Genomic DNA, 19861 nt, shown 5'->3' with positions numbered 1-19861 from the left:
TTTCAAAATTAAAATCAATGAATTTACAAATATCTCCAAGAGAATTATAACTAAATGTGCGTCACTTCGTTCCCGCTAATTTTATATGTTTTTTATGGAAAATTCAACTGCCACATGGCGTCTCTAAAATTCAAGCTGACAAATTTTATTTTCCTTTTCGACGTTTCCTGTCTGGGTGGTAGGCCTGTTTGCGTGTCTATTGCGTTTGTGCCTGATTCAAATTGACTGTTGACTATTGACTGGACTGGTAAGCGTTTATTGTTTATAACGTAGGCTTATAGTTTATTCTAAATGCAATGTGCTTCAAACAGAAGTACCTGCCATACGCTCTTTTCCATAATTTAAAACGGAACCAGGTGAGCCCGTCTGGCCTGATTTCTTTTTTCTAAATTGTTAGTAAACAAGTTTTTTTTTGTAAATAATGTTTTGTAACATTATTTTAAATGATGTTGAAATGATTTATATATTTAACTTTTATTTAAAACCTAGTATTTTTAATAGTCTATCTTGGCCATACTTTAACAATATTTTCTAAACAATTTTGGATTTAACTTAGATTCAAAATGTCTGAAGAAGAAAGAAAACCATGCAAGGTTTTTGTTGGAAATCTTAACTTTACATGTAAATTGGAAGCTCTTGAAGCTTTATTTCATGAAAAGACCCATGATGTTGTTGCTTGTGCTATTGTATATGACAGGCAGCCGTGTCAAAGATCAAGGGGGTTTGCTTTCGTTACCTTTGCTGACCAAAAAGCTGCTGAAGAAGCTGTTAAAATTATGCATGGGTTTCTAGCCTTCGATCGAGAACTGGTTGTAAAAATTGCAGACCATCAAGATAGTAGAGGAGGAGAAGGAGGAAGTGGAGGAGGAAGATATCAAAGAGGAGGTGGTGGTGGTGGAAGAGGCCATTACGGAGGTGGGGGGTATGGAGGTTATGGCGGAGGTGGATATGGGGGTGGTCGCCATGGAGATCAAGGGTATGGAGGGGGTGGATATGGAGATGGTGGATATGGGGGCGGGGGTTATGGAGGAGGTGGTGAAGGTTATGGTGGTGGAGGAGGGGGTTATAGAGGAGGGTATGGTGGTCACGGCGGCGGAGGTGGTGGATATGGCGGCCAAGGAGGAGGAGGTTATGGGGGTGGTGGTTATGGACAAGGAGGGGGAGGAGGAGGTTATGGAGGTGGTGGATATGGACAGGGGGGTGGCGGAGGTTATGGTCATGGTGGTGGGGGATATGGGGGTGGCAATTATAATCAAGGAGGTGGTTATTGAATTCGGAATGCATCAACCACCAATATTAATTCTTAACTTTTTTGTAATTCTGAAAACAATTCAACTGTTAATACCATTTTACAAAGTACATACAGGTTTTTGCTTTGTTTGGTAATCTTTATTTTGCATGCCAAATATGAGCACATTTCTGTACATTATTTTATAGTTTGAACTAAACTTTATTTTACCGTCAATCATGCCTCCATTTTCAAACCTTTGTTTTCGTCACTGAAGTTATATCAACTCAAAATGTTATTTTTTCAATGTGATGTTGTTGTCAATTGTTACAGGGGAATGTATGATAAAATTTTGACAAAGGTGTTTTCAAAATCAAAATGTTTTTCACATTACCATTTACGCTTTGATATGTACTTGTTTAACCCCAAAAACTCCCTGCTGTAGCTATAAAGTTTTTTATTTGTGTCTTGCATTTTTGTTTGAAGCGTTTATCCACTGATTAAAATGATCAACTGTTAAATAATGATAAACATTCTTGGATTTTAGGTATAATAAATACTGTTATGCAAGCTTATATATTACACTTTTGTGAATAATTGTATTAAAAATTTAAAACAATAAACAATGGATATATCAAACAACATCAGCCAATTGGAAAAATTAAGCTTATGGGATACTCTAGATGATAAGGCACTGGCGCCATTAGGCAATCCAGAAAAGGATAGTTTTCTCGAGTTAGCTTCAATAGCCTCTAACAGACCATTTCCCAAGGAGGTATAAATTGTTTAATAAGCTATAACTAAATTTAAGATCATGAATTAAGCGATATGCAGATTTAGGAATGTTTACATAATGTCAAAATTTGATTCAATAATTTATTAAACAAACAAATTACATAAAATGTGTTGCATTCAAAAATTTTTGTTAATTTTAGGTTCCTCTTGAAGAGCCAGTAAATATTGGCCACAAAGTGGCAATAAAGGGAGCTTTGGTGCCTGGATCAACTGAGGACATATTAGCTCAGGGATTTTCTAAGTTGGGAATGGGAAGAAGTAAAATTGAAAATGCCCAACAAGTAAATGTTTGACAAAAATTTTCATACAAAAATCTTGTTATTATATTTTACTATGTTTTGCGCATTTAATAACTTAACTTGTATTTAAAAAAGTTTTGATTTTTTATAGATTGGTTTTATTTTTGGGAGCAAAAATATGAAAAAATTTATTATGTTTCCAAGTAGTTTTATTTTTCACTAATATAAATATTTAAACAACATTTTTTCTAGTTTTACACTTGGTATTCTAAAATAGAAGAACAAATGTCCCAGAAAGAAACTGATGAATATCACGAACAAGTTAAAACATTAAAGAGATATCAGCAGTATTGTCAACATATAACTGATGATGTTAATAAAGCATTGGAATCTTTAACTGTATTAGATAAAGAGGTATTGCTTTTAATGTTTTTAAAGTTGTATTTATTTTCAGTAAATTAATATTTCTTTTAACATTTTTAAAATTTTAGGTAAGTGTTTAGTAATATTTTTAACTTAGTAAATGAGCTTTTGAACAAAAACAGTTAGATTTACCTAAAAATTTAAATAAAAATATAATTTCTTTAGTATGTTTTTGTATCAACAAAAACCAATGCATTGCACGAAGCTTGTGAACACTTACTCGCAGACCAAACCAATCTTATTAACACTGCTGAAGAAATCCACAAAAATTTAAAATATTTTAATGAAATCGATAAAATTACAACAGTAAGTTTTTAAACTTAAATATTCAGTAAATGCATTTTGATCGTATTTTTTGTTAAGAATTTAAAGGTGCTACATGTAAAAAAGTAATAAAGTTTTGTTTGAAATTTTTATATTTTTTTAGAAACTATCTTCACCTAATCTTCTGGTAACTGGTGAATCATTTCAAGCTATGTTATCAACGATAGATGACTGTATAGAGTACATGACTGCACATGTTAGTTTAAGCTACAATATGATTTCTAAATTAATATAAAAAACCAAAGTTCATTAACACCAAACATTTTATAGTTCACTTTAAATTTGCAAAACAAAACAAAAAATTGGTGTTAAATTATTGCAATTGCTGAACTTTATATACTTTTTTAATTTTAATTATTTTTTTTAGTCTTCTTACAAAGGCAGTGCTGATTATTTGCTTAAATATAAAACATCACTGTCTTCTGCTTTGGGAATGATTAAATCTTATGTTGTAAAGTCACTTGAGAGTACAACGCAATCTATTCTTAACAGAAAGGTAACAAAATGAATTTTTTTTGTCAAGGGGGACTATACAATTTATACCATTAATTTAATTTTTTATTTTTTTTTATTTATTCTTTATGTGCTCATTTGATCATAGTAGCATTAATAACCATGCTCACAAGCATATTAATGCTTATATTTTTGACTTGGCAAAAAGTTTTTATTAATTTTTTGCTTGACATGGGTTTATATCATTTATAGCACCTTTTTAGGCATAAAAAGCAGTGGGAATCGAACTCCACTTTGTAGAAAAGCCAAGTGTTTTATCCAATTTATTTCACTGTTGTTTCGTAGAGTATATAATTTTATTTTTACTGTTTGTTTGGAATAAATTTATTTATTTTCATAGCAAGCCAATGAGGTTTCTACTTCAAATGAAGGCAAATCCAACTCAGATTCAACTGAAGATGCTTTTACACTTTACTATGGGAAGTTTCGAACAAATGCTCCCAAAATTAAAGGAGTTATGGAGCAGATAGAGCAGAGATTAGAGAAAAATCAAGAGTAAGAATTTTACATATTTATAAAAAAACTTTTTATGCTTTTGTTATTTACTTTGGGAAGGTACTAAGTTCTGTTGATTAATAATTGTTTTTTCTTTTATGTTTTTAACAGGTTACTTTTTTATCATTTAGATATAGACATCTTTTGTCAGACATACATTATTGTTACTTCAGTCAGCGTGAACTACTTCTTAGTCCTTCTGTGTCTTCTGCTATGACCGAGTTAGTTAACTTAAACAAACAGGTTTGTTTCACTTTTGTAAATTAAAAAAAACATCCCAAATTGGATATAAATATTTAACAACATACTAACACAACCTGTGGTAATGGGTTTAATACCTACTGATTGCATTGTTTCCATCACTTTTTTTAAATTAATTTATTTACTTGACATAAAAATCTACTGGTATTTTTTAAATTTTATTAAAATTGTTTATTATTTTTTCAATATGTAAATAAATTGATAATATAACCCAGGACCACTGTGCACTGGTGAGAAGTGGTTGTGCTTTTATGGTTCATGTTTGTGAAGATGAGTTTCAACTTTATGGACATTTTTTCTCAAATCAATCTCCCAAACTTCAGTAAGTTTTAAAAATCAAGAATTTTGGTTTTCACCAATTAAATAAAAAACTTTTTAAAACAAAATTGCTATTTTTCTATGTGTATAAATTATAGTTTTAATTTCCACAGAATTTTATTTAAAATTTTTTTTTAATTTAAGTGAAATGCTTCTTCGGTTATGTGGTAATTTGTACGACCTTCTTCGACCTTTAATAATTCATGTTTCCCACATGGAAACTCTTGCCGAACTTTGTACAATTCTAAAAACCGAAATGATTGACGACCATGTACAAAACAATCGTAAATTATAAACTCTTTTCCTTATGCTATTCTTTTTTTAATTTGTTTATTATGTGAGCAAGAAACTAGTTTTCCTAATTTGTATAATATCTTTTTTCTTTTAATAATTATTTTTCTAAATATTTTTTGGTTCAAGTTCGTAAAAATAAATAAAATTAATTTTTGAATTTTTTTTAAATTTTCTTAGCTGAACAATTGCAAGCTTTTCACTCTGTTGCATCTCAGATGTTGGAGGATGTTCAAGAGAGGTTGGTTTTCCGAGCTAACATCTACATCAGGGATGACATCAGAGGATATAAACCTTCTCCAGGAGATGTTGCATATCCTGAAAAACTACAAATGATGGAGGTAAGTTAAAAAATTAATTAAAAAAAATTTGGATAAAGTTAAAAATAAAATAAATGAATGTGAATATTTCTAAATAGTTTGTTTGACTTTTTGAAGGTATTTTTTTCTAATTTAATTTTTGTATTTTAGGAAATAGCACAGAGTTTAAAACAGACGAATAAAAGTCTTGATGGTTCTTTTACGGAGATTCAACTTACTGAAGAAGAAAATGGGGATAAAAATAATACAATGACTGGTAATAACATGAGGCAATGTTTTTTAATGATTTTAATCAATTTAATATATATAAAACTGGTTTGATGTGGTAAGAACGTTTGGCTTTACTGCATGAGCTATTGATGTTAATGTTAAAAATTCCTGTTATGCTTGTAACCATTTGGCAGAGTAATTTTAGGCAATTAGATTTAATGATATTGAGACTGGGTCAGGATAACAAGTGTTACTCTCTGCTAAGGCTGTTAAGTCAGTCTTTAAATTTAAAAAAAATTTCTGCCCAAAGTTTATTTAATATTTTTTATAGATCCATCTCTTTCAAGTGGTTCTCGAAAATCGCAAAAATTTCAGACATCGCCGGCTGATATGCATGGAATGTGGTTTCCAACAGTCCGAAGGGTTCTTGTTTGCTTGTCAAAACTTTATCGATGCATTGACGTAAGAATTTTATTTCAGACCGAATTTGGAGAAATACAATTTTTAAACAAAATATTACTTTTTTTATGTAAAATTTAAAACGAAAACAAAATGACAAAACTTAATGTTTTTCAGAAAACAATATTTCAAGGGTTATCACAAGAGGCATTGGAAGCTTGTGTTCAGTCTTTAGTTACTGCAGCTAATTCAATTAAAACTGGAAATCTGAAAAAACAAGCAAATTTAAAACCCGAAAACAAGGTAAAAAGTGTACTTAAAAATTTTTAATTAATTTTGCATGCAAAATTAAAAAAAAATAAACCTCAAAACTAATTTAAAAATAAACAAATACTTTTTAAATTAATTTTTTATTACTTTGGCGCAATAACAGTTATATAAAGATTAAAAGTTAAAAAAATATTACAGCATTTTTTTTTCTAATACTATTTTTATCTAAAGGTTATTGATGGCCAGTTATTTTTGATTAAACATCTCCTAATATTAAGAGAACAAATCGCTCCCTTTCAAGCTGACTTTGCTATTAGAGAAACCCAACTTGATTTTAGCCGCACTAAAGGTTTTTTCTTTTTTATAAACATTTCTAGATTTTAAAATTTTGCGTTTAAATTGATAAATTTTTGCAGCCATAGTCTTTAGTTAAAAATTGGTTATATTCTTTAACTAGCATAATATTTGTTAAGAAACATAATATTTGTTTTATTTATGTAGCTTGTACCCTAGATATTATTTCTTTTTAAACAGCAAGTAATTATGTTATTAATAATTATGCAATACATTTATTTCTTGTAGATGCTGCTTTTAAGTTTGTTTGGGAACCAAGTACAATTTCAAATCTCCTTAAGGTTAATTCCAGCAATTCGCTTCTGCAGTTTGTTTACCAGGGGGCGCCAGAGGTCAAGGAATTTTACATTGACAGCAAGAAGGATGTTGATAGGTAAGATATTTTTAAAGTTTATATTTATCTTAACTGCAATCTTGTTATCAATTTGTTCAATTGGATTTAATTCTTCTTCTGCTGAGCCAAAGTTATTTGGTTGGTTAATTAACAGGCAGTTATATTTAATAATATCACAAACTGCCCAAGTCGATTTCGAAGACAAAAAAAAGTTAACCTTTGTTCAGGTTGTGAAAGGTTTGATCCCCAGTGATCTCATGCTGTAGCTTCCCTGAGTGAGGTGCTATAAACGGCAGGGTACGAATTAAAGTTTAAAAAACGATTCGCTAAAAAGGAGGTCGCATTTTTAGAGCAATAGTTAGGTCCAAGTCATGATCTTCGTTTTTTAATAACACTTGACGGGTTGCGTGGGATTTTTAAAATGTAACGTATTGTTAAACAATCGTTAATTATTTTTTGCACAAAAAAACAAGACATCAAGACTATTATGTATATAAAAAATTGCGCAACTACTTAACAAAACAAAATGCGAGAGTGGAAAATACGCATTGTGAGATCATGGAAAGTTATTGTTTTAAATGCCCTATAGTAACCTACATTTACGCAGGATTATGATGATGTAATTATAAATGTGTGTAACCGGTTAAAAATAGATCGTAACAATACACTAATATACACTAATGTTTTAATGTCGGTTGAACTTTTTTGGTCGATTCGCTAATTCTAATATATTTGTGAAAAATGATTCGCTAATTTCAAAAAACGATTCGCTTTTAGCGAATAGCGACCCGTTATTTCGTTCCCTGAACGGTATAAACTCTTGTTGAGCCAGCACCTAACCAGCAGCTCAATTATTGAGCAAATATAATCTATTCCAAACAGCCACAGGCAATTCGAGACTGGGACGGGGTAACTGTTGTTACTTTATGTTTAGGTCGCACTATTGGTTTTCATACAGCGACGATAAAAATACATACAAAAAAGATTAATAAATAAAAATGGAAAACACTTGTTATGACATAACATATATATATATAGTTTGATTAAATCTGCAAAATACGGTTCAAAATCAATCATAAATCATATATCTATTTTTGTAGCAATTGTAAAATTTTTTTATAAACAATTTTTTAACATATGGTTTAATTCTTTAAATTTTATTTAATATTTAATCAAATGTAATATGCAAATTTTTGGTGAAGTGTTATTGTCTATATTGATTTTTTTGAAGGCAGTTAAAATTGGTTTGCGAAGAATTCATTTCGCACCAAACGTTACAATTCTGTGGTCCTCTGACGGAGTTCCTCGAAAAGGTAAAACATAATAAATCATTTAATATTTCTAATATAAAAAAAAATAGTCGTTGTTATTCTGACAAAAAATTTGTTAAATTGAATTTTAAATTCGATTTATTGCTAACATATTCGACCGAATGTGTAGTAACTAAATATTTATTTAAGACTTAAAAGTGTGTAGTTTTCTAATTTACTGATTGATTTATAACTTGGCATCTTTCATCTTTAACAATAGTTACATAACTTGTAAGCAGAAATAGTAATAAATTGTACAAAAATACTAAGAATTTAAAAATCTTGATAAATAAATGAAATAATGTATAATATATAACTAATTAAAAATATCACAGATTATCTTTAACGAATTTATACACATTTAAAAATTATTTACCTAACAGTTGTAATTTTTGTTATACAAAATAAGAATTGTTGAAAATTTATGTTTTTTTAAACAATTAGGCAAACAAATTTGTCAACATGAGCAAAGAAGAGGGAATTGTTAAATCCTCTCTACGGCAACAACATTATGCAACTCCAGGTGATTATATCATGTAAAAAAATAAAATTCTTAATATGGGACATCTATATTCTAAAAATTAAAAAAAAAATGTTTAAAAGATTTTTTTATTGGGTGTGAAGGCATTTATTTTAAAATAGTTTGTTTTTAAGTCACTTTCTCATTATATTTGCCCCTTAAAATTTTTAAACTTATGAATTTTTCATTTTGTAGAGGTATTGCATTCATTAGTCAGTCAAGTATACCGAGATCTTAAGCTTCTAATAAAGAGAACAGCAACAAGTATGTCTCTGTATCTCGCTAACAAGGAAACTGAAAATATTCTTTTTAAACCAATCAAGGTAAGAATGTCAAAAAAATTTATTATCAAAATTTTAATAACAATTTTTTTCAACATTTTCAAGAGTATTGACTCTACAATATTTTATTTTTTTTGTTGTGTCATTTTAGGATCTATGCTAAGGTTTGTGTGGGTTTGAATTGACATAACCTTGTAGAAAGTGGCACGATATAATATCATGATATTTGCTTTATCTAATTGCCACTTTAAAAAATCAACATTTATTTTTTATAACACTATATTTGTTGGTAAAGTATTACTGAAAATAATTAAAAAAATTTTCACGATTTTTTTTATAAAAAAAAAGATTAAAAAATTAAAATTAATTTTTAACTATTCTATTATTAAGTTAAATTTGTACTACTTATTAAACTTTAGTTTTTAAATATATTATGATTAGTTAAAAAACTTGAGTTGCAAAATTTAAGTTACAGTTACATCATTGGTAAATAAAAGTTACGTAACAATTTAATTTACTTCCACAAGCACTTAATTGTTTTGAATATCAGTCCCTTATTTTGATGCTAAACTTAGAATTTTCCAATCTAGTTTAAACACAACCAACCTAACTTTACGTGACACACATTTCATTTTAAAGTTGACATAGTCTAGCTGACTGTTAATTTTCATGAATGACAGTTTACTGTTTAATTGTTTTATCGGAACAGCAAAAAAACAATTCTTGTAAAGCAACGATAAAATTTTTATTGACTCAGTTATGATATTGTAACCCAATCGAGCTTGTTAAATTTATTGTTATTAAAATAAACTGTTAAAAAACTATTAATAGTTTTTTATGGAAAATTTACATAATATTTCAAGTTAAAGGAATTATTTAATACTAACATTTATATAAATGTCTTATGCTCAAAATGTTTTGTTTAACGTTTTTTTTTTTAAATAAAATTGTTTTTTTTTTAATAAAAATGTTTTTTCTCTAATTTTTTTTTATTAGATGAATGTTCAACAAGTGTTTCAAAAATTGCACATGCTGCTACTTGAGAATTATACGGACGAAGACAAAGCTATTATTGCTGCACCTGTTTCTGATCAGGTATTTAAATAAATTTAAGAGTTACTGAAATTACAAAATAGTTAAACAAAGTTGATCATAAAATTAAAAAAATTCAATAGTTTTTTATTTTTACTGTTAGAAAAACACAAAAATTTAAAAAAAATTATTTGTAATCATTTTTTTTAAATTTTTATTGACACTAGACTTAAAGTCGTAAATTCATTGAAAAAAATTAATAGTTATTAGTCTTTTAATTTGGATTAATGATTTAAAGCATATTTTTGCAATAAAATAAACTAATTTTGCGGTAAAAACCGAAAGCCGATTTCTGTGCCATATGTTCAGGCAATCGGAAGTTTAAAATAAACACAAAATATCGGTTAGTAAACAAGCGAGCATTTGCGTACACATCGTTGAAAAATCCACAGAAAAACACAAGGCCCCAACAAATCAAGTGGAAAATCTTCTGTGTGCTATATGGTCATCTATTTTGTTAAATGTTTATTTGTGGTTAATTTTTTTTATCACGCCATTATTCGTATTGTTTCAGATAACGCAGACACGCGAAACACTGAGATTTTTTGTATCAGATGAGTACACAATGTATGTGGGAAGGTCACAGTAACAGTTAATGGTCGTTTTAAATTAAATAGGTCGTTAAAATTAGGTAGCAGTTAATATAAGGTCAAAAAAAGTCCAGAAAACTTTGTAAACATGTTAACAGTTCAGTTACTATATATTCCAGCTCAAGCTATGCTACTTTAATAGTTTATTTGCTATTTACAATTTTTATTTAAAAAGGAACTGTAATACCCGTATAATGTTATAGCAAAAATGGGAAGTTACCTAGGTCTGATATATTCTGGAAAATGTGAGTGCGACACAAAAATAAACGAAACGGTAAATGACACGATTCGAATTCAAGAAGCGGCCAAAGTTCAAACTTTCCAACTTAAACAACTTGGAATCGCTTACAAATCTGTTATCAAGCGAGATCGGTTTCGTTTGTTTACAGATGAAAAAGGAGGTCGCGAAGTTTTACTGCCATTCGGGCGCCAAATTTTTCCGTATGAAAGGGAAAATGTATTTGCTCAAAATGAGTTAAACATATACGCAGAAGGATCAGGTTCTGTTGAAGGCTACAATATTGATACAACAACAGAATCAACTTTGCAGAATATGACAAATACAACGTCGTCGAATTTTTTACCCGATTTTTCGCTTGGTAATGGGTCCTTGAATTGCAGTTGCCCCCCACCCATGGAAGACCCATGGACAATTCACTACAACATATCAGCTGCCATTTTGATGATTGTTATTATTGTGATATTGCTTGCTAATACGGTGGTGATTATTAGTTTGGTAAAGATTGCAATAAGAAGGGCGAGCAGGCAAAGTAATATGAGATTTCGTGCTGGATATGTTTTTGTTCTCAACCTGGCGATCGCTGATCTACTGGTAAGTTTTAGTTTTTATTTAAATAATTAATACGTGACCTAAAACATTAACCACGCAAACCATATAATTAAATGTTATCAAACTTGTAAATCTTACAATTTTCTGTCACCAAATTAAAAAAAATTAAAAAAAGAAATTCAAAACAATGTTTTAAAATGTTAAAAGTTGTGCGTTTAACATATATATATTTATTATATTCCAACAGGTTGGTCTAGTATCTGTTGTTAATATTTCTTTACAATATTCAACTCAAGAAAATGAGCGAAATCACGTTCACAAGAAATGTTTAGCACAACTTAGTGTAACAGTTGCTCCTTGTGCTGCTTCAGTGTTCACTATGACTACCATTGGAATCGATCGATATATCTCAATTATGCATCCAATTAAATATGATTTGTTTATGAAATTATGGAAGGTAAATTTTTTTTAAAAAACAAAAGTATTAAAATCTTTTTTTAGGGGGTCAAATTGATTTTAAAATTGAAAAAAAATATGTTTTTATTAATTTTTTTAGAGTCTTTGCCTTGTTGCCTGCATTTGGGTGTGCTCAATATTACTAGGGTTTGCCCCAATGATGGGCTGGGGTAAACCCCACATTGACACAAATATAAAATGTTCGTTTCTTTACGTTGTCGAACCTTCTTATGTCGCTTTTATGTGTTTTGGATTATTTATTCCGTCAGTTACATTGGTGGTTTATCTACATGTAAGGTTATTTAAAGGTAAGATATAAATAAGATAAACTTTTTCTTATTTTAGAAAAGTTTTCATGTTAGAAAAAAAACTCATTTTAAATTACAAAACTATATTAATTATTTTTTTAGTGTCTCGCAAACACTCACAGCAAATTGCTATGGTTTGCCCTAACACTCCAAGAATGTCAGAGGGTCGACTAGCTAAGGATATTCTAAAAAAACAAGTTCCCCAATCCCGATCTTGCCCCACTTCGCCGGTAATGGGCAGAGCGGGGCCTGCGATATTTAGTCGTCGGGTAAGCAAGGATCTTGAGTTTGATTCCCAATATCACTCACGAACTGTTAGTTTTAATCCTTCATGCTCAACTGGTATTCGATTTAGCTTACCTAATGATGACAATGATAAAGACAGTGTGTTCGAGCGGTCATTGGATTTACCTGGCACTATTTCCAATGCTTCTAACTCGGTTTTTGTTAACTCTAAAGTTCAAATAAATGATTTGGATTCAGATAAAGTTAATGTTGCAACAAGGCCACCTGTTGGACCAAGCAAAAAGAAAATAACTGGAGCAGCTTTAAGAAGAACGCAGTCTTATGCAAACCATGTTAGGATGCCTTCATTTACCACACAAGTAAGCATAAGTTTTAGAAGTTTTTTTTTTTTTTTTTTTTTTCTAAAAATTGTGGCTTTGAGTTAACCTTTAGTGTTTGCTTTGATGTTTTATTACAAATGTCAGTAGTTGGTTTTGAAACTATAAAACATTTAATATGGGCAATAAACACATTTAATAGTTATTTTAACGATAATAAAATCTTAAGGAAATTGTATTTTTGTGGTTTTCGAAAAACTAATATTGATCTTTCCCCATAGATTACAAATCGCCTAAAGTCGTCAAAATTAATTTCCAGAGACGTAAAAGCATTACGAACTGTTGCTATGGTAACAGGATTTTTTTTTATAATGTGGAGTCCTTTTTTGATCACCTCATCAGTTCAGGTAAAAAAAAAACATCTTTCTAACTATTAAAATTTTACTTACTACTTTTTTTATGTTTCCAACCAATGTTGTTCAAATGAAATTTTTTTGCCATTTTTATTAATATTTTTTTTTGGTTTAATGGCCACTAAAATGTGTATTCAGCGATTGTGTTTACTTTTTAGATTATATGTGGAAGTGCGTGTCATCTGCAGAATATAGTGGCCACTTATTTATTATGTCTTGGCTTCACTAACTCTGCAATTAATCCAATTGTATACACATACACTAACCGAGAACTTAAAAAATATGTCCGCTTTCTATGCCTCAAAAATTGCAAGTTTTGTGTTAACAAAATTAAAAAAAGGAAAAACAAGGTGACAAATTTAAAACAAGGTAGTCGTTGTAATGCTAGTACATCTAATACTCAAAATCAGTTGTCTGTGCCAAAAGTAGGCTGGCATAAAGAGCCAAGGAACTCAATGTCATCTGGGGTTTCAAGTTATTCTGATTATGTTTCTAATGATGGTCCACAGTCTGTGGTTTGTGAAGTAATAAACGAAGTCGTTTCAAATGTTTAAAACAAAAATTATATGTGTGTTTTTTATATGTTTTTTGCATAAAACAATTTTCGATATTTTTTAAACATTTATTTTTTACACTGTGTAACTTTTTCTACATACCTTTGTTTTTTTATTACCTTTCGAATAAAAAAATTTTTAATTCAAAATTGTGCTTTTAATATTTGATAGTTAAGTTGGCAGAAAGTTAAATAAAAAAAAAGGTTGAAGTTAGGGTTTATAACTTTGAAATTTAACTTTTGTTTACTATTGCAGAAAATTCTGGAATATTTTAATTTAATTTATTTTTTTAGGTTGGTTTACTTATGAACACCGTGATTCGACAGTAAAGCTGCAATATTTAATATTTTTGTGCAATATTTATTAATATCTAACTAAAGACAAGAAAATATGATGACACTTCAAATAAAAATTTTTATGGATTATTTTTTCCTGAGAATCTAAAGGGGAGGTATTACGTCAGCTGAATTTTTACTTAAAATAGCTTCTACTAGAAGGATTTTTATTGTGTTTGTTTACATATTTATTTTCCAGGTATTGTTTATTGGCAAATATTTACTCATGAATAAGAACACTATTAGTTTAACACAAATTTAAAATATCCACAAAAATTTCTATTCCTAAAACAATGATTCTCAATTGACATAATATGTACAATACACTTACGGTGCTATATTCTTTTTTTCTATATATTTCCTATACATTTTATTACATTTACGCAAATACATTATTTATACAAGAGTTTTTGTGTCATAATTTACAAAAAATAACATAATTTTATTTTTCTGCATTATATCAAGTGCGTGGTAAACTCTATTAAACAACTAAACCTTGGCAGTTATTTGCAATAAAAAGTCCAACATGCTAAGCAATTAAGTTTGCAATAATCATTCTATCACAGTAGGGAAAAATGGATGGTAAACATGGTAAAGAATGTATAGTATTAAAAAATTTATCTTATTTAAATATAAAGGGACGTATTAGTTGACTGTTACAGTGGCGGTGCTGTCTTTCGACGGAATAGGTTCTAATGCTGTAGGTAGTTTTGTTCTTTTTACTCTGTTTTTCTTATTCTGCTCAAAACAATGTTTTAACAAAACAGGGTTATACATTAGTGTATGTTTTTTATCTTATTTATTGTACAGGTGTCCATAGCTATTTTTATGCCTATAACTATTATTTTTCTTGTATTGATTTTAATTGTTAACCAATGGCTTGGTGTAGTAATAAGAACTTTAGTTTTTATAGAAGGTCCTGAGTTTGATCCCCACTGCTTTAAAGTCTTTAAGTAATATGATATAAACAAAATTCTAATAATAGACTCAAGACTAAGTCCTTTTTTATGTGATTAAATAAACAATGCTTTACTTTTATCTTTTGAGATGATTTTGTCATCAGTTTGTGCATTTTATTCTCGATGGCCGGAAGTTTTGTCACTGAGTTTACTCTTTCCCTGATCTGAGCAGTTCTCTGTATTTTCGAGGTCAGGTGATTTGATAATCTCAATTTTTCGAGTCTTGGCGAATTGGGGAATTTAAAAGTGTGGTGAATCCTCTCCATAAGTGATCTAAAATTATTATAAGATGAACAGTAATCAAGATTATTATTAAGATTGTATATTTATTAATTTATAAAAGAGTATAGGCCTCTAAATGTTGTGCTATAACATGTATTAAAATTATGGTTCTATACAAGAGGCCCTTTACAACTTTAAGTTATAATATAAACTCATTAAAGAATTTGTTAAAAGCAACCTACTGTAGGTAAGCAACTTTTTCATGTAAAACCAAAGTGTCCATATCAATTGTATCCATTTTGGGTAAGGCCTGTTTCAACTAAAAAGTAGAAAAATAAATTATTATATTTGACTTTTTATAACTCGTACCCTTTTATGAATATTTTTAAACTCACTCTAAGTAGAGTTCCAACATTAAACCTGGCACTTTTTTTCCCATCACTGAAGGTTAAGTAGATAAACTCCTGTGCGATAATGCGAATTCCTACTTGTCTGCTTAAACCAAATGTGATTGGTTGAAATGGTGGGGCATGTACATGGGTCTCTTCATCTTTCCATTTCCACTTTTTTAACCTTTCTCCAAAGGGACTACAAGTCGAAATAAAATAAATTATTTATGACTTTAATTTACTCGTTCAGTTAAATGCAAGAAATTGTGATGGCTTCAGGTCAATTTAACGCGAAGGCAACTAAATCCAACGGCAACTAAATCCAACGGCAACTATGTCCTGAAATAACCAACCCAATAGCACAATATTTTTGTTCGTTTTTTTAATAAAATTTTTCCTTATGGGATGAATTGTCATTGGGTCAAGTTGTCTTTGGTATAACTTTACAGGTAGCCATAAATTATAGCAACAAATAGATTGTAATATAAAAAAAAATTTACTATTTTAAAACCTTACCTAAGGTATTCTCCACCAAAAGGAGAAAGAATTACTCTAATACTTCCACTTGGATAATAACAAATACAATTTCCATTTGGTTCAAACACTGCTTGAATACTTGGCATTTCGACATTCTCCTTGTCCTTAAAATTTAATACTTTGTAAGAAACCTGCTCTGCTCTCATGCTGTAGGCCCCCTGGGGTAATGTGCTATAACCAGTAGGAACTTCTGCTGAGCCAACTCTTAATCAGCAGTATAATTATTGGGCAGTTATAATCTATAAAATACCAAACTGCCAAAGGCAACTTAAAACTGGGTCGGGATAATAGATGTTATTCTATGTTTAGGTCATGAAGTAAACCTTACCACATGGAGGATATATATATTTATTTTAATCAAACTATCTCACATTTTGCTATTACAAAAATTAAGCACATTATTTTACCTCTTGGATTATAAATATCAGTTTTCCAGGCTTTTCAGCAGCTATAATGGAGATGGCGAGATTTCCAGAAGAATACCAAACACTTCCTGTTCCATCGGAGAACACAGCAAGAAACAATTGTCCATTGTCATAAAATTTCTCCACAAAAGTTTGGTGATATCTCTGTTAAACAGACAAGTTACACAATATGTTATAAGAAATATATATTGAAAATAGTAAATTTTTAATTTGTTTAAGGCACATTCAACTATAGACAAATGTAGACTATAAAATAATTTTCTAATGAGAAAACTAAGCATTAGGTTGCACCAAGACCTAAGGTCAAGAGTTTAATTTCCATTGTTGCCATATTAATTTTAGATATAATTTAAAAACCCCTTATTTGTTATGAATTTTTAGTTTTTTTAACAGAACAAGTTTAAAAATTTACCTTAGCACTGACGATATCTGTTCCTGATTCCTGCACAAAAAATTCTTTAGCAGGTTCAGCGGGAGGTGGTGGAGTCTTGGGTCTAATCGTCCACCCTTCATCCATACACTTCTCCGAGGATAACGAATAATTAACAGTTTTAAGTTGTCGGGCAACTAAAAATAGATTAAAAATTAAAAAAAATTTTTAATTTTTTTTAAATTTAACTTAGTTTTTTAAGTATTAAATAAGTTACTAATATATCAGATACTAACTTTTTTAGACATTACAAAATGTTTAAATTTGTTAAAAAGCATTAAAACATACATGCATAGAAGTTAGTCTGATTGGTTGTAACTGTGTTGTGTTTTTGTCTTTCTACTTCTCTTGCTTTTAATCTCTCAGCATCTCTCTCTTTTGCCATTTTTCTATCCTAAATAAAAAAGGTAAGGAATAATAAATACAAGGTTTTTTTGACGTTTTTTTTAACTAAAAATAGCATTTCTGTTTTTCCAGCATTTATTTTTTGTTAAATTGTAAAACTCGTTTTTTAAACTTTTATTTTAAAATTAGTACTTGTTGTGTTCCGAATGCAGCATGAGGTTCAATGTCGATCTTCTTCTCATGCAAACTTGCTTCCTCATACCTCTCCTTCCTTAATATCTCAGTCTCCTTGATCAACTTTTCATAGTACTCTTTGTCCTCTGGACTCAGGTCTTCCCAGTTAAGATCAGAAGGAATTGAATCCTTGGTTTGAAAAAAATATTTTTTTTTTTTTTGAAATTTAAAAACATTTATATAAATAAAAAAAGATTGAAAAACAGTAGGATTAGGTAGTTTTAAAACAAATTTATTGTTCTCAATGTCATTTAAAAATTGTATTTAAATGATATAATATTTTTATTAATATACATTCTATACCTTTATATTATCATAGTCAATAATTGGTGCCTTTGATTCAGCCTTATATTGTAATATATAAGGTGGTCCAACACTTGATATTGTGTTTGTTGAGTTTGTGTCTATTTCAGATTCGCCAAATTCGGACTCTGTGAAATGAACCTAAAGCAAATAAATTGGTTTTATTAACTAAATCAAACCAACTTGAATGTTATTTACTTTATGGCATTGTTTCATCATATTTTATATTTGGGTGGGGCTTAGTGCTTGTTATATCAAAGAAGTAACTATAACATACATAAAGTAACTTGACAAGTAAATAATTATTAGTTTGATCAATATTTTAACCTGTGTTATTGGATTGTCTTCATCAGTTTCGGATTGAGTAGATGTTAAGCTTTGGCCAGGGGTCTTTAATGAAGGACTTTTCCTAAAAAATTAGAGAAAATTTTCAAGTTATGTAAACTTCAAAAAAATATTTAAATTATAAATTATTTAGGTAACAGTGTTGTTAGTGATAAAACTTTTTCACCCCAACATAAAAATAAAAACTTAATTTAAATATATCTCACTTAAATTCTTGTTTAAATTTTGCTGATCTAATTTCCTCCTCAGCGCTAGTTGAGTCCAAAAAATCAGAAGTTGACAAATCAGATGTAATATGCTTCTTTTTTCGCTTGTTCGAGGATTTATTTGAACTACTTTTTGCATCATCGGTGGCGGCTACAGCATTGTATGTCTTACTTGGACTTATCCTTAATAATGCTTGATCTAAAAAAAAGTAAATAATAATTTTTGAAAATAAAAACACAACACAGGTCCCAAATTTAGTTCAAAAGGCTAAAATTCAAAATTGCTAAAAATGTAAAATCTTAAAGTTCATAACGGGACCATTTCAAATTGTGTATCATCTACACTTATAAACTACTTACCTTCAGGTTTTCGTTCCAATAGAATTTGGTTAAGCCAACTTTCATCAGTTTGAACATCGATTGAAATTGCAATATATTCTTCCCCAGTAAATTTTAAACCTTTGGTTACCTCTTTAACAGCTGGACTTTTGTTTGAACTATAAATATTTTGGCAATTGATTTATTTGTGTTATTGCTAAAATTTCATAACAAAGTGCCAATTTTCAATAATATAACCCTACTTACATGATAGGAAAATGAAGTGCTTCTTCTGTTGTGTTTTGTGACTGTTCAGTTGAATCTAAAAATAAAAAAGTTAGAGTCCACAGTTTGTTTTTCTTTAAATTTTTCTCACACAATAAAGTTTTAAAAGTAGTAGTTTAAATGGTCTAGAAAGCATACCAGGAGCAGTTTTGTTCATAAGTTCCGCAACATTCAATGGTTCTGTTTTTTCATCATGATTTTTCAAGTTTTCAACGGTCAATGCAGATGGAACACGTGGCTTTGCTCTAAATATTAAAATATAAATATAGTGTGACCATTAATGCTTTTTTTCCCTTAAGACTTGAATTATCATTTGATAAAAAATATTCAAGATGTTAAAAACTAAAAAAACGTTTAAACTAAAGGTTAAGATTGTAAATAACTCTCGTCTCTTACTTTTCAATTTTTTCGTCTGGGTTATTTTCTAAAGAATTGGTGCGCTCACTTTCGATATTAGATAAGGTTTGGGGTTGTGCAGAAAGTTCTGGGTTAATTTCTTCAGTTATTTCACTTTCCAGTGTGCTTTGCTCTTCCATCTTTAATGCCTAAACGTTTGGCATTGGCGTATTACTCACTACAGAACCATTGATAGGCCAGGCAATATTCTTGCTACTTTTAGTTGCGGTGAAAGTGCACAACCCACCTTCGCGCGTAGCTGGTTGCCATAGAGAAATGTTTATCAATTACAGCGCCACATGCCGAAAAACCTTGTTCGTTTGGTAATGGGGTTAAGATTTAAAAACCTATATAAATTTGTTTTTTAATATAATTTAAATAGTTTTAAATTACTTTATATAGTGAGATTTTTTGATATATTGAAAATGTAAAACTTTAATAATACATTAATAGATAAAGTTACGCAATTTTACCTGCAACT

At 29.4% G+C, this 19861-nt stretch overlaps 4 protein-coding genes across 7 annotated transcripts in view; 2 read left to right on the top strand and 2 right to left on the bottom strand.

The window, feature by feature from the left end:
- LOC145749540 (actin, muscle) overlaps positions 1-19861 on the bottom strand; it is a 41818-nt gene that overhangs the window by 1559 nt on the left and 20398 nt on the right. The gene's annotated exons all lie outside the window — the stretch shown is intronic.
- On the top strand, positions 149-1775 carry LOC145749541 (uncharacterized). Of its 2 annotated transcripts, XM_082565332.1 has the most exons (3): positions 162-247; positions 312-356; positions 557-1775. In XM_082565332.1, the coding sequence occupies exon 3, from the start codon at positions 564-566 to the stop codon at positions 1269-1271; it is 708 nt and encodes a 235-aa protein (XP_082421458.1). In that variant the 5' UTR covers positions 162-247; positions 312-356; positions 557-563; the 3' UTR covers positions 1272-1775. The 2 variants fall into 2 exon arrangements, with proteins under 2 accessions (XP_082421457.1, XP_082421458.1); XM_082565331.1 differs by lacking the exon at positions 312-356 and having other exon boundaries at positions 149-247.
- LOC145749537 (conserved oligomeric Golgi complex subunit 3-like) lies at positions 1839-14394 on the top strand. Of its 3 annotated transcripts, none has more exons than XM_082565325.1 (21): positions 1839-2003; positions 2164-2304; positions 2515-2676; positions 2851-2991; positions 3113-3205; positions 3377-3505; positions 3863-4017; positions 4149-4260; positions 4494-4600; positions 4741-4880; positions 5068-5228; positions 5358-5463; positions 5749-5879; positions 5994-6119; positions 6318-6435; positions 6669-6813; positions 8006-8087; positions 8529-8607; positions 8800-8927; positions 9882-9980; positions 13945-14394. In XM_082565325.1, the coding sequence occupies exons 1-21, from the start codon at positions 1854-1856 to the stop codon at positions 13978-13980; spliced, it is 2541 nt and encodes an 846-aa protein (XP_082421451.1). In that variant the 5' UTR covers positions 1839-1853; the 3' UTR covers positions 13981-14394. The 3 variants fall into 3 exon arrangements, with proteins under 3 accessions (XP_082421451.1, XP_082421452.1, XP_082421453.1); XM_082565326.1 differs by lacking the exon at positions 13945-14394 and adding an exon at positions 10771-10913; XM_082565327.1 differs by lacking the exons at positions 1839-2003; positions 2164-2304; positions 2515-2676; ... (15 more) ...; positions 8800-8927; positions 13945-14394 and adding exons at positions 10771-11399; positions 11605-11814; positions 11914-12121; ... (1 more) ...; positions 12966-13091; positions 13256-13864 and having other exon boundaries at positions 9888-9980.
- On the bottom strand, positions 14061-19614 carry LOC145749538 (glutamate-rich protein 6-like). The gene is made up of 16 exons (XM_082565328.1): positions 19381-19614; positions 19123-19229; positions 18967-19021; positions 18742-18878; positions 18382-18580; positions 18158-18239; positions 17831-17971; positions 17486-17656; positions 17237-17342; positions 16931-17085; positions 16501-16662; positions 16073-16197; positions 15563-15755; positions 15410-15486; positions 15020-15218; positions 14061-14724 (listed from the first exon to the last, which is right to left on the bottom strand). Exons 1-16 carry the CDS (start codon positions 19518-19520, stop codon positions 14632-14634), a joined length of 2142 nt encoding a protein of 713 aa, XP_082421454.1. The 5' UTR covers positions 19521-19614; the 3' UTR covers positions 14061-14631.

The sequence above is a fragment of the Corella eumyota genome, chromosome 4 (assembly GCF_963082875.1).
Source record: "Corella eumyota chromosome 4, kaCorEumy4.1, whole genome shotgun sequence".
NCBI lineage: Eukaryota > Metazoa > Chordata > Ascidiacea > Phlebobranchia > Corellidae > Corella > Corella eumyota.
The sequence above is the reverse complement of the archived record's forward strand: the minus strand, read 5'-3'. Positions and strand labels throughout refer to the sequence as shown.

Bases quoted from the DNA above. Each gene is read 5' to 3' on its own strand.
- LOC145749538 (XM_082565328.1), bottom strand. From the start codon at position 19,520: ATGGAAGAGCAAAGCACACTGGAAAGTGAAATAACTGAAGAAATTAAC. The intron at 15,487-15,562 runs GTGAGTTTAAAA...TCTACTTTTTAG, and splicing joins ATGTTGGAACTCTACTTAGA to TTGAAACAGGCCTTACCCAA. The intron at 15,219-15,409 runs GTAGGTTGCTTT...TAATAATTTTAG, and splicing joins GAAAAAGTTGCTTACCTACA to ATCACTTATGGAGAGGATTC.
- LOC145749541 (XM_082565331.1), top strand. From the start codon at position 564: ATGTCTGAAGAAGAAAGAAAACCATGCAAGGTTTTTGTTGGAAATCTT.
- LOC145749537 (XM_082565325.1), top strand. From the start codon at position 1,854: ATGGATATATCAAACAACATCAGCCAATTGGAAAAATTAAGCTTATGG. The intron at 4,018-4,148 runs GTAAGAATTTTA...TTTATCATTTAG, and splicing joins AGATTAGAGAAAAATCAAGA to ATATAGACATCTTTTGTCAG. The intron at 4,261-4,493 runs GTTTGTTTCACT...AATATAACCCAG, and splicing joins TAGTTAACTTAAACAAACAG to GACCACTGTGCACTGGTGAG.